The 14,888-nt window shown below is 34.5% G+C and overlaps 1 protein-coding gene across 1 annotated transcript in view; it reads right to left on the bottom strand.

Annotated features, from left to right (window-relative positions):
* The window catches only part of LOC106456895 (transmembrane and TPR repeat-containing protein CG4050-like), a 108,290-nt gene that overhangs the window by 6,970 nt on the left and 86,432 nt on the right, over positions 1–14,888 (bottom strand). The window contains exons 15-18 of the mRNA XM_022382681.1: positions 6,614–6,686; positions 3,929–4,015; positions 3,257–3,333; positions 2,505–2,625 (exon numbers count right to left, since the gene is read on the bottom strand). Coding sequence (XP_022238389.1) covers positions 2,505–2,625; positions 3,257–3,333; positions 3,929–4,015; positions 6,614–6,686 — 358 coding nt within the window. The remainder of the gene's footprint in view (positions 1–2,504; positions 2,626–3,256; positions 3,334–3,928; positions 4,016–6,613; positions 6,687–14,888) is intronic.

Here is a 14,888-nt window from a genome sequence, read left to right as displayed (position 1 = left end):
TTATTAGTTAGTTTGATGAAAATTATTGAATTAAGTCTTTATTAGTTGGCTCGGTTACTGCTTTAGTCTTACGTCGTTATTAGTTGGCTTGGTGAGTGCTCTAGTGTCACGTTATTATTAGTTAAGTTAACGACTGCTTTAGAGTTACGTCGTTATTAGTTAGTTTGATGAAAATTATTGAATTAAGTCTTTATTAGTTGGCTCGGTTACTGCTTTAGTCTTACGTCGTTATTAGTTGGCTTGGTGAGTGCTCTAGTGTCACGTTATTATTAGTTAAGTTAACGACTGCTTTAGAGTTACGTCGTTATTAGTTAGTTTGATGAAAATTATTGAATTAAGTCTTTATTAGTTGGCTCGGTGACTGCTTTAGTCTTACGTCGTTATTAGTTGGCTTGGTGAGTGCTCTAGTGTCACGTTATTATTAGTTAAGTTAACGACTGCTTTAGAGTTACGGCGTTATTAGTTGACATGGTACTCTAGTGTTACGTCGTTATTAGTTATTTTGGTGAAAATTCTAGAATTAAGTCTTTATTAATTGGCTGGGTGACTGCTTTAGTCTTACGTCGTTATTAGTTGGCTTGTTGACAGTTCTAGCGTCATTTCACTATTAATTGACTTGGTGATTGACTATCTAATGTTACGTCGTTATTAGTTGCCTTGGTAACTGTCCTGGTGATAAGTTGTTATTATTTGGTTTCGTGACAGCCTTAGAGTAGTGACATTATTAGTTGGCTTGGTGACCGCTCTAGTGTTACTAATATACATGATTTTAATTTTTTTTTATAAAAGTTACAGTACAAAAGCATATATTACAAATTGCGCGCGTGTTACATGGAAAATTACTTCACGAATTTCAAATGTTATTTCACTAGTATGATAATTTTTCTCAACGTTACACAAAAGCTGTTGGTGAATGTTATATTCTCACATGATAAACGAAATTCTTTGCAAGTTAATAGAATACATAAACCCGTATGAATTTTTTGTTGTTGTTATTGGTAACATGATTTAGGTTAACCCTCAGGGATAAACACCAGGGTGATTGTCAGAAATGGAGCAATTTGCTGGACACTAAAATTGTTACGACACACGATGGCGTCTAAATACTCCAGTGTTATGTACAATGTGATATTGTGAGGAACAAATTTATCAGATGAGTATGAATTTAATTGGATTAATGACTTTATATTGTTCTTTTTCGGTTAGAAAGTCATCTGAATGGTTAAACGGATTTTTAAACGCATTTTTAATACACAAAAAATTATTCCAAAAAATAATAATAATAAACGAATGGCATAATATAAGACTTAATGAGTTTTATCTCAAGACAGGAACCGTTTAAAAGAAGTTCATTTTCATTCAAACAGTTGTCAGCGGTATTGGAGGGATATGTCACTTACTTTGTTACATTTTAGTGGCAATGAAAAAATAAAGGTTTTGTACAAAAAAGGTCGGTTTTGGTATAATTTTTTTTCTTCAAAATAGATCAATGCTTTGTTCAGACAATTTCTCAGTACTAGATGTAGAGTCATGCCTCGTCGCGTTCCAGAAGTTATAGGGCGTCAAATTTTTCGACTGTCCAGAAATGGTATGAAGCAAACGGATATTGCCAGAACATTAGGGTACTCCCAATGTACTGTATCCAGAATCCTGAAACGTCATCGGACTACAGGAAACGTTGTTCCAGGGAAGGCTACTGGTAGATCCCGATAAACTACTGCCCGAGATGACCGTGTTTTAATCAGGTTAACACGTCGAGGTCGAAAGAAGTTTTGCAACACCTTACAATAGGAATGGCATGAGCACATTAATTCCAGGACATCCAGAAGAACAATGAACAAGAGACTAACCAAATAAAGTTATATTGCAAGAAGGGCTATCTGCAAGCCGATGTTAACCATAATTCACCGCAGTCAACGTGTTACTTGAGCAAGACAGCATGCCAACTTACAGTTAGGACACTGATGACATGTCATATTTTCAGATGTTAAAGCTGATGATAGGACTCGTGTTCGTCATTTGCCTGGTGAACAGATGAGGGAAGACTGTCTTTCCCATAGGGAACACACAGAAGGTGGTGCAGTACATGTTTGGGCAGCCATTCATCATGGTGGAAAAACTACTTTTCATACCATCCAGGGAAACGTCAATGGCGTTTTCTACAGGTATCACATGAATGCGATATTTCTGCCATATGCTAGGGCAAGGTTTAGCAATAACATTGTGTTCCAGGATGACAATGCCATTGCCCACAGTGCGCACACTGTACAGGTTCATCTCGACCAGGAGAACATTACAAGATTGTCATGGCCAGAAAAGTCTCCAGATTGTAAATCCCATTGAAAACTGTTGGCGGAACTGATCCGGAAAATTGCTAACCACGCCCTCAACTACTGTAACTGAGTATTGTAGAGTATTGTTTGACGCCTGCGGCAGAGACTGTAGACAAACATACCTATAAAGTATTGTTTGAAGCCTGCGGCAGAGACTGTAAACAAACATACCTGTAAAGCTTTGTTTAGCCATTGCTCAGCTCCATGCACATCTTTATTTTCTATAGCTAGCATCCCCAAATTGAAGTAAATGAGCTCATTTTGTTTACCTCCGTCTACCATTTTCTGTAACCTGTGTAAACAAACAAAAAAATTATGTAAATATTAATTTAACCTATCAATCAAAAATGTAAAAAAAAATTACCCACAGTACGCAAACGTTTGAAACTTAAAGAAAATAACTTTAAAGCTTTACCATTTTTGAAAGCTACGAGCAATACTTTGGCCATATTCCGAGAAAAAAAAAGAACTTTCGATAACATTTAGTAAAATTTCTGCTGTTGAATGTAGAGCAGCATAACATTCTTAAAGTGAGTAATACTTGTTTTGAAGTTGTTGGTTAGTTTGAAGCCTTTAGGCACAGGTGATCGATTTGGTTTCTCTTAAATAACAACATCACATAACATCTCTACCACTGTTTTTAATCATTACGTTTTTCGGTTAATGATTTACTGTTTATATTTAAGTTTGTTTCCAAGTCCCAATGAGAAAACCCAACTGTCTTTGTGGTGTGTCCCGATTTAAACAACTTGGAAGTATACAGCTTATCAAAAAAAAAAAATTGCTAAAATAAACTAGTATTTGATTGAACTGAGAAACTTACCATGATCGAAAACGTACAGTTTTCTGAAGCTGTTTTCTTAAACCAGGAGGTTTTGAGTTAATGAGATAATTTTTTTTAAACAAAATTCGTTTAACCTTACCTTTCACTCGCTAGCTGTTTGTGATGGAGGGCCATATCGGATTCTTGAATCAAAATGGAAGAGCTTATTAGCGATTTCTGTAAATGTAAACAAAAAAGGAAAAATGTTAGAAATGAGTTTTCAATTAAACAATCTGATTCTCTCTCTCCCTCTTACGGTCTGAATCTAATTAGAAAGATGAAAAGTTATTTTTTTTAAAAATCAAGTTAACGACTTGGCCTAGCACAAATAGACAAACATACTGTAGACAAACGTAAATGTATGATATTGTTCTCGACAATTGGTGTACATTTGGTTAAAGTACCACATTTCTGAATTATATTCGTAACCTGAATCATTGATAACAGTAACACGTATTTCAATACCAACATAATATAATATTTCAGCGATTATTAATCAATATTAAGGAAGTATAATGAGTTTATTGTCAGGAATTGTCCTTAACTAACACACACTTTCCATTTGTATTCCAAATATTAGATTTATCTGCATCTTTATTACATATTCATGATAGTTGATAAACCAAAAACAAGACAAAAAACAAACAAACTCAAGCACAATGAAAGAATTGTTTAAAACTGCTAGAGTGATAGTGAAAGCTAGAAAGTGTATTTGTCACGGAGACTACTACTTTCAAATAGTTATACAGCTTAATGTTCAAGCAGTACGTACTTCGTGATCTGGGTCGATATCTAAAGCTTTATTAAACATGGCTAAAGCCTCTTGACTCTTTCGTTGATCCATCAGCAACACACCTAGCTGAAGAGAAAAAAAAACAGAGGTGAAAGATTCAGAGTTTTTGTTACCTAGACTACCTATATTTTAACTTACCTAAAATTATCTTTACTTTGAGGGCTGTTTTAAAGTTGTTCATATTTGTTGATTGATTTATAATACAGAGACGCATTGGGCTATCTGCTGTGTCCACCGCGGGGAATCGAACCCCGGATTTTAGCGTTGTAAGCCCGTCAATTTACCGCTGTCCCACTGGAGGGATATTCACATTTAGTAACGAAAACAAGTACAAAAAATGAGCTACAAAATGTCGTGAGACTTGTGTAATAGTTCTAACAGCAATAACAACAAAATACAGAGAGTCGAGGAATTCGAAAGATTTAAAGAGAAAATGTTTACGATGAGAAGTAATTAGATTGAACAATTGAAAATAAAATCGTTTAAACCTTTTAATACGAACATTATTGACATTTTTACGACCATCTGTTTATAAATGTCAACAATAGTATTTTTTTTTATTTCGCGCAAAGCTACACGAGGGCTATCTGCGCTAGCCGTCCCTAATTTAGCAGTGTAAGACTAGAGGGAAGGCAGCTAGTCATCACCACCCACCGCCAACTCTTGGACTACTCTTTTACCAACGAATAGTGGGATTGACCGTCACGGCTGAAAGGGCGAGCATGTTTGGTGGGACGGGATTTGAATCCGCGACCCTCAGATTGCGAGTCGAGCGCCCTAACCACCTGGCCATGCCAGGCCAGTATTTTTGGAAGATGTCATAATAACTTAGTAACTTCTTTCTCGTCGTCTTTGGGCCTCATCGTTCGGAACAAGCAGTCGATGAAACTGTAAAATGTAATATGGAATATGTGATACTGACTAGTTACATTCCCTCTAGTTTGTCTCTTAAATTATGGACGACTAGTGGAGATAGCCCTCGAGTAACTTTGCTTGAAAGTCAACAAACAGTTTTGTATTATATATGCATTTCTTTAAATCCAAAATGAGATAACTGTTAGCTGTCAGGTTGGTGGGTGAAGAACACGTAACACAGATCTATGACGACACAGTTAAACAAAACAAAACTTAGTCGTTGATGTATTTGGTTTGAATTTCGCACAAAGCTGCACGAGGGCTATCTGCGCTAGCCGTCCCTAATTTAGCAGTGTAAGAGTAGAGGGAAGGCAGCTGGTCATCTTGGGCTACTCTTTTACCAATGAATAGTTGGATTGACCGTTACGCTATAACGCTTCGACGGCAGAAAGGACAAGCATGTTTGGTGGGACGGAGATTCGAACCCACGACCCTCAGATTGCGAGTCGAGTTCCCCAACCACCTAGCCATGCCGGACCAGAGATTAAAATGACATACGAAATAAACTATGTGAATTTGAATTATAGTTGGGAATTTAACATACTATAATTACACTTCAAGTTATAGAGAAAAAAGAAAGTGCAGTCATAAAAAAACATTCAGTGTTGTTTCAGAGAAAGTACGATGTTTCGAGTATTTATATGAATATATATCCTTAACACATTTTTAAAATTAAATTATAATAATAATAATAAACATAAGCTTTCGTCGAGCATCAAAGCGACCTGCTGGTAATTATAGTTTTAAGCAGAATCAACTCCCATTATGCAGCTCAAATATATTGATAGCAAATGACTGAACTCAGTGGTCTGCCTTATAGTCATGCGTATTGAACAGATTTATTGAAAGTCACACCATAACAATTATTTCACGTAGTAACGTATTAAACTCTATTACGTGGCGTATTAAGGTCTATTAGGTGACATGTCAGTTACATGCATTACGTGCGCATGTTTTTAATGAGGCAAGCTGGCGAAAAACCACATGAAAAAGAAGTGGTTCCTTGTATTGCAAACAGAAATTACAGACAGACATACATGCACGTGCGTGTCTGTGTGTGTGTGACCGCCATAGTTCCAGGAGGAAAGAACCTAGAAACCTAAAATTTTGAACCCATACTAAGTGGACCCTGGGTATTACTTATTTTATCCAAGTGCATACGCGCATGCGCATCTTTTTAATGAGGCAAGCTAGCGAAAAACCACATAGAAAAGAAGTGATTCCTTATATAACCACTTTTAATATATAGAAAAGCCAGTGTGTTTTGGTAACAATGCGTTCCAACAACGGCTTTTATATCTTGCTGCTTAGAGAAGCCGAGTACTTTCGCTAGTAATAATAATGAACATAAGTTTACGTCGAGCATCAAAGCGACCTGCTGGCAACTACAGTTTTGAGCGGAATCAACTCCCATTATACAGCTCAGATATATTGATAGCAAATGATTGTACTCAGTGGCCTGCCTTATAGTCGTGCATATTGAACAGATTTATTGAAAGTGACATCATAATAATTATTTCTCGTAGTAACGTATTTAACTCTATTACACGACGTATTAACGTCCGTTAGGTGACATCGTCAGTTACATGCATAACATGGCTTTTTCACGTATATTTGTATTTAGCTGAACTAGCGAAGAGTGACAGTGCTCAAAACTGTTCTTCTTCATATACAATATAATTATTGTAAGCTAGCAAATAATTGAACTGTATTACATGGTTTTTCATCTAAAAGTTTCGTTGTACTTACATTATGATAAAGGTCTGGGTTGTGAGTATCAAACTGTAACGCTTGTTCATACATAGCTTCTGCCTCTTTCGTTCTGAAAAAAAAAAAGATTTCATGACGATTGAGTCAATACGACAGATTTCAGTTACAAATAAATTTATCAGACAAGACATCATAACACTGAGTTTTTTGTTTTTTTTCAGAATTGAATAATAGCATAGCAAGGATAAACCTAAATAGAAAGTTAAATGTTTACCCTTTCTTGCAACGGGTTGAACTTTATATAAAAAAATAACCAAAAATTTGGAAACGTTTAAAAAGATAACCGTCAGTTTAGGATTTTTTCAGCTTATTGTTTACGAAAGTTGTGGAACATGGCTACATATATATACATATTTTTTTTCCAAATAATTTCTAATTACATTTTGCCACACAAAATATCATGTTCAAATGCGAGTGACTTAATGCCACTAACATTTATTATAATATTACAGTTTATTCGATCCCTATGCGCAAAAAAAAAAGAAGCCAGGAATATCACTTCCGGTTTAGAATATATTAAGAGCAAGATTATATCGGTGTACATCGTACAGTCAGGCCACAGTTATGACATTTGTCGATTAAAGAACATTAACCTATGACATTTCTGTTTCTTTTTTCATTAAAATTTATAATATTTCCTAGTTTAATTAAATAGCTTTTACGATTGTTGTATCTACATAGAAAAAGTTATTATCGTAATTAATACCGGTCAACTAACTAGAAAACCGTTGTTATCTATAGCAACCACAAAGACCACTGAATTTCAATGGTCTAATAAACTAATGTACAGGTGTAATCTGAAACGTTAGAAACGAAACGTGTTGGGGTAACATACTACGGTAACATCATCGAAGTAACACTAAATGTATTGGTGTAATAAAACTAAACATGTATCGTAGTAAGAATAAACATATCGGGGTAATACTAACATATCGGGGGAACATTAAACGTATCATAGTAATATTGAATGTATCAGGGTAACATTGAACATATCGGGATAAGACTAAACATATCAGGGTAATATGAAACATAACGGTAAAACAATAAGCTTATCGGGGTAAAAAAAAACAACTAAACATATCGGGAAAATATTAAACGTATCGGTAAAACACTAATTGTATTAAGTAACATTAAACATATTGGGGAAACACTAAACGTACCAGAGTAACACTGAGTATATTGGGGTAACACTAAACACATCGGAATAACACTAAACGTGTTAGGGTAATAGTAAACATATTGGGGTAAAATTAAATATAGCGGAGTAACACTAAACATATCAAGGTAAAACTAAACGTACAATCCATATGAGTACAAAAAACTGTAGTAACTAACACTGTTAATATTTTTGAAAACATACATCGTACTAAATAGTGTTTCTACTAAAGCTTTTTTTTTCATTTCTCAACATAATAGAAACATCTAAAATGTGGTTACTTTAAAGTTTGTGATTTTAAACAAAAAGCCGAGTAGCTCATTAAATAACTAATTAACAGCTAGAGTCATTTACAAAAAATCCTAAGTATTTCCAAACTAACAACCTAAGTATATTCTATAGACTCGCAGGAAAACATACAAAACATAAAACCAAGCTGAGCTTTAACAGATGATCACTATCCAAATTGCTTTAATCCAGAAGAATTTAACTGCCAGCTCTTGTTGATTTTACAGCAGCTAACTCAAATTTAACTGCCAGCTCTTATTGATTCTACAGCAGCTAACTCAAATTTAACTGCAAAACAGAAGATAAATGGATTTCAAAGAAGAAACATTTAACATGTACACGCTTAAAATTATTTGCCTAGATACAGCCAGTTACATATGAAAATTTGATGTAAAAAAATACACACATTGTTCGCTGTAGATACGGTTTCTTACCCGTGGATTGTAAAAGAATGACAATTCTTTAATTTGATATTTAATGAGCTTTTCAGTTCATGTAAGAAAGTACATAATATTTAAAATACACAATATTTAAAGTACATAATATTTAAAGTACATAATATTTAGGATACAATATTTAAAATACACAATATTTAAAGTACATAATATCTAAAATACACAATATTTAAAATACATAATATTTAAAGTACACAATATTAAAAAACAATATTTAATGTACATAATATTTAAAAGCTAAAATATTTAAAGTACATAATATTTAAAATACACAATATTTAAAATATACAATATCAAAAAACAATATTTAATGTACATAATATTTAAAGTACACAATATTTAATGTACATAATATTTAAAGTACACAATATTTAATGTAAATAATATTTAAAGTACACAATATTTAAAGTACATAGTATTTAAATTACCATATTTTTGCTGTATTTATTGCGTTGGGAAAGAAACATAAGTTAGTTTAGTACAAGCGCTATTAAATATTATTTATGTTTACAAAAACCTATTACTAACAATCTTATTGACTACAGTTTCCTATGCTCACGAAGGTTAAAGTGTGCTACCTTCATCCATTTTATTTTGGTGTTCTTAATTGAGCTCCAATGTGAAGCTCTCCATTCAAAGCCATTCCACAGAGACTATGTAACATGTCACTTCTTGGCGTTGTCAACTGAACAAAGCACGCTTTATCAAAGAGCTATGTACTGATGTGTTGTTACCATCTTACTAAGCTCCGAACACAGAAAGCGTGCGTTAATCTAGATGAGTTTACTAATGGATTCACCTTAGCTCTTTCGATTACTCCCGAAGACAGAAGCATCCAGGTCTTAGCACAGTTTCTGAAGCGAGTAGTCATTAAGCGTTTTTTTTTCACTTCACTATAACAGGTCAGCCATATTGTGTTGACAACAAGAGTGCAGCACATAGTATTCGTTTTGAATCAGTTGATGAACATTATAACTTCAGGCTGTTAAGTTTGTGAGCTCCATCTTTACTATGCTTCCGTTCTCTACCAATCCTTTAGGTGTGACTAAAGTGTTACTTAATACACTGATCATGATTATTATTAATAGGATGAACAAACATGAATGTCAGAAGAAAAGTGTGGTTTGGTTGTCGTTATGCGCAAAGCTAAATAATGGGTTAGCTATCTGCGCTCTTCTCATAACAGATATCGAAACCCGGTAATTAGCGTCGTAAGCCAGTATACTTATCGCTGAGCTACTGGGACGTAAAAGAAAATATATTTTTCTTCATCTGCTACAAAATTAACGTAAGAAACCAATTTTTCAAAAGTATTTTGTATTTGAATCGTGTTCACTCTATAAAACATACGTACATGTCATATACCATGGGGCCCGGCATGGGCAGGTGGTTAGGGCACTCGACTCGCAATCTGTGGGTCGCGAATTCGAATCCCTGTCCCACTAAACATGCTCGCCTTTTCAGCCGTGGAGGTGTTATAATGTGACGTTTAATCCCACTATTCGTTGGTAAAAGAGTAGCCCAAGAGTTGGCGGTGGGTGGTGATGACTAGCTGCCTTCCCTCTAGTCTTACACTGCTAAATTAGGGACGGCTAGCGCAGATAGCCCTCGTGTATCTTTGCGCGAAATTCAAAAACAAACATATACAATGTCGGAGAATGAATTCTAGATTCGTTTCGATTTAAAGAGAAATAGTTCCTCCCACCTGCTGACCAAAACTCTACACAGGTTCCTTGAAATGCTCATTAAGAAACAATATACTGTACAGAATGCATAATAGAAATGTTGCGCTGTTGTACACACAGTTCGGAATTGGTATTGTTTCAGCTCAAGCCTGTATCATTACATTCTAAGTACCGTGTTAATGAGTTAAACACATGGATTGTTTTAATTACATTTGTAACTAAGTTCTGAAATCTATGAAAAGTTACTTCACCCAAGCATTCATGATACATGCTGCGCAAGTGTAGAAAAACTGTTGAATTAAATAATTTCTTACTTAATGACAACCATGAGAAAATACATAGCCTCCGGATACATGAATTTAGTCATAAGTCTTAGTCTGTAATACGTTTTTTGCTCACCCAAATAACTTCCAACATTTGGTAAACTTTATTATATCGAGTGATCGCTAGAGCGCGCTCTTAAGTATATGAAATAGCTTATATAACAGTCCTACATATAATTTCAAGCCTTCCTCTTAGTCGTGTTTTATCAACCCTAGAATTATCCAATGAGCCCTAGTGCTTTTTTGAAAACATTTTTAAAAAATTATCTATACTCTAAATTGCATGTAGGTCAATAACTTTATTAGTTACAGAGTCCCTAATGGCATGTGAGCCACGTAAAAATGTAAACTAAAAAAATTACTGATGTTACTGAGTTTCTCGAAACTTCAGCTTACGCAACAATACTGACGCTACAGTAGCGTTTACGTACATGCATATATTGTTGATTCTTACGTTCGAGAATCGTCTACAGCTTTAAAGAATAGGCGGGAATTTAGCAATACAGATTTAACAGTATAAATTATGCACATTTCTAAATACAAATTTAACTTCAACAAATATCGATATTAAAATAAATGTATAATAACAAATACGTCACACCTCCCTCCTTAGAGAATTAAAAATTGGCGTTAGACGATTTTTAACTAAGATATTATATATATATATATACATTGACAACAATACATTATATATAATACATTATCAAAGAATTATACAAATGCAATAATCATGACAGTATACAATACAATCAATACAAATAACCTTATGTCACAAAATTATAAAGCACGTGAAAAAGCATCAGCACAACTGTTATCAACCCCTTTGACACGGATTATCTCCAAATCATACTCCTGTAATGATAAACTCCAATCTTACAGTCTCCTTGTTTTTTTTTCTTTCTTTCCTTTTTTCTTTTAATCGGATGTTCCATAGTGGGTAACAGTACCAAGATCATGTCACCAGAACGGAACTTACGCTCTTCAGTCTTGCGGTCATAACCATTTTTCATTTTAACTTGGGATGACTTCAATTTATCTCCAGCCAATTCACAAGCACGTAAGAGTTTGGACCAAAACTTGGAAACGTAATCCAACAGGTGCATTTCTTTCGGATCATCTTCCAACCATTGTTTATTCAGCAACTTCAAAGGACCATGCACTGAATGGTCAAACACCAACTCAAAAGGACTAAATCATAAAGACTACTGAACCGACTCACGAACAGTAAATAATAATAAATTAACTCCTTCATCCCAAACCTTCTCTTCTCGAGACAGTAAGTCCGCATCATATTTTTCAAGGTAGAATGAAATATCTCAAGAGCATCTTGCGATTCTGGATGATATGCACTAGATTGGATCTGTTTAGTACAGAGCTGATAAACAACTTGTTGAAACAATCCTGACATAAAAATTTGATCCCTGATCAGACTGAATTTCGTTGGGCAAGCCAGTAAAAGTAAAGGAATTAATCAAAGCCTTAGAATTTTTTGGGCTGAAATGTTTCTCAAAGGGATAACTCCAGGGAATCGATTGGATGCACACATGATAGTCAACAAATACTGATTCTCTGATCGAGTTTTTGGTAAAGGCCAAAAGCAATCAACAATCACACGACTGAAGGGTTCTTCGAAAGCTAGGATAGGTTTCAGAGGAGCAACAGGAATTTTTTGGTTTGGTTTTCCGACCAACTAACAGGTATGACAAGTTTTTACAAAACTGAGAAACACCTTGCCTAATTTTGGGCCAAAATAAATATCACATAATTTTGTCACATCTCTTGTTCACACCTAAATGACCTCCCATGGAGAGTTCATGAGCAACTTTAAATATTTCAGAAAGATATGCTATGGGAACAACGATTTGGAAAACAATAGCCTAGTTACCTGAAGTTGGCACATCTGGCGGTCTTCATTTCCTCATAAGCACACCATTTTTGAAAAAGTAACCATTTGGAACTTTCTCCAGTTCATCTTTTGGGAGTGCATATTTAAATAGTGAAGAGATCTGTGGATCTTTTTCTTGCTCCGCGACCAGTTTACTTTTAACAAACAGAACCTCACCAGATGAACTAGATCCCTCACGTCCATCATTGTCACTTACCGAGGAATCGTCAGTAACACAATTATCTACAAGATCCCCGTCAGATCTAAATTATATCTATAATATCGTCCTCTGAATATGTGTTTATCATTTGTTCTTGGCTTAATTTCTTAGAGCTCGAGTAACAACACACAAGGGAAACACATCAGGATTCTCCTCAACAACACCATCCATAGATGAAACAGTAATCAGCTCACTAACCATTTTGGGTTTGGTAACAACTTTCCCCCAGCCAAATCGTTTTCCAACAATAAATACACCCTTCATTGGCAGAGTAGGTCTTACTCCAACCATAACTATTCCGGAAACTAAGTCTGATGCCAAGTAAATGTTATGAAAAGGGACATTAACAAAGCCACCCTCAGTACCTTGAGCAATAACAGACTCACCAGTGGCAAAACTCGAATCTAAAGGCAATATACCTTCTAACAACAATGATTAAGTCGCCCCAGTATCACGTAGAATACGTATGGGTATGGGATTGGCAGTGTCATTTGTCAACGACATGGAACCAATAGACACAAAAGGTCTAAATTCCTCCCTGATTACATCAGCCTTTATATTAGTGGCCGAATCAACAACATCGGGTGATCTGGTAAAACTATGTCCATATGTGGACACTAACCCACTGGGTGTTGCCTCCTTTTCATTTTTTTTCAAAACCAACGATCGGATATAACATGACCAAATATTTTACAAAAATGGCAGACAGGCCTTGGTGGTTTTGATAAATTTTAATCCTGACTGTCATAAGATTTCGAACTAGAGGAGCTGGATTTTTTAGAAGGATCCTTAACTTTAGTGGATTGAACAGTTATTGGTTTTTATTGAGATGGTAGGAATTTCTTTTTATGATAAGTGGTTTCATGTGTTAAAGAGTAATCATTGGAAAGAGCAGCTGCTTCCTGTAGTGTTTCAACTTTCTTTTCATCCAGGTAAGTTTTGAGGTCGTCACTTGCACAACGTTTAAATTTCTCAATTACACTTATTGTCTTAGTTTGTCGAAACTGTTGTCAATATGCATAGAATTGCATTGATCAAAATAAACCTTTTTTTCGTGGGCAAATTCCATATAAGTTTGATTATCTTGCTTGCTATAACCTCGAAACTTTTGGCGATAAGCCTTTGGTACTAACTCGTATGCTTTGAGTATAAATGCTTTAACCTTATCATAATTCGTACAATTTTCTAGAGAGAGAGCGGTAAAAGCTTCTTGTGGTTTACCAGTTAAACCACTTGTAATAATAATGACCATTTTTCGGTGGGCCATTCCATGGTTTTGTCTAACCTTCTCAAAATGCTGGAAATATTTATCAACTTCATTTTTATTAAATGGTGATACTTTAACATGTCGATTAAATTCAAAGTTGTCATTTTGCCTTGGTTGATCGGAGTTGAGTCTAATTTCCATTTCGTTCAGTCTAATTTCCATTTCGTTCAGTCTAATTTGTTTTTTTTATTCAATGAGAGCTTTTTCGGCTTCGAAACGTCTATTTTCTCTTTCAGCTTCGATACGAGCTTGTTCTTTCTCGGCTTCGATACAAGCTTGTTCTTTCTCGGCTTCGATACAAGCTTGTTCCTTCTCGGCTTCGATACGAACTTGTTCAAGCTCGATTTGTTTGAGTTTTAGCTGGATCTCTAAATTATCTTTATCACTCAACCCCGATTGGCTAGTGGGGACACTAGAGTATTCCCCTAATGCTTCCTCAGACACCAAATCATCATGAACTACCATTTCAATAATACTCTTTTTAGTTCATTTTTCTCATTGATATTTTAATTTCTAGTTCTAAAATTTTCGCAATTTCGAACAATTCATTTTGTTATATCTTTCTAGTTGTTCTAGGGAGGGTGATTCAAGAAAATATTGATAATCAAATATGATCAAATATTGTTTGCACTGATAAATATAAATTGAATTATGATTTGAATTTGAATTTAAATCGAATTTTGTCTCTGATTCATATCTCGGACAGGAGCCCCCAATTTATTATGTTACGTATTACAATTTCAAATAGCCTAAAACTGAGTCAAATCTTAATTTTGATTTAGTAGTTAAATAAATTTCGATATATATATATATATCTAATTTATGATATTTCCAACAAGATTCATACACACAGTTTCCTTTTTTAAGTATAAATATGTTTTAATATACAAACAATAATACAATTTACAATAATAGTTATTACAAACAATGATTTATATACAAAAGTTTTCAAACTTACAAGCAATATATAGTCTT

This window comes from Limulus polyphemus, unplaced genomic scaffold (assembly GCF_000517525.1).
Source record: "Limulus polyphemus unplaced genomic scaffold, Limulus_polyphemus-2.1.2 Scaffold269, whole genome shotgun sequence".
In the NCBI taxonomy this organism is placed as follows: Eukaryota; Metazoa; Arthropoda; class Merostomata; order Xiphosura; family Limulidae; genus Limulus; species Limulus polyphemus.
Note: the sequence above shows the minus strand (reverse complement) of the source record. Positions and strands in the feature narration are given on the sequence as shown.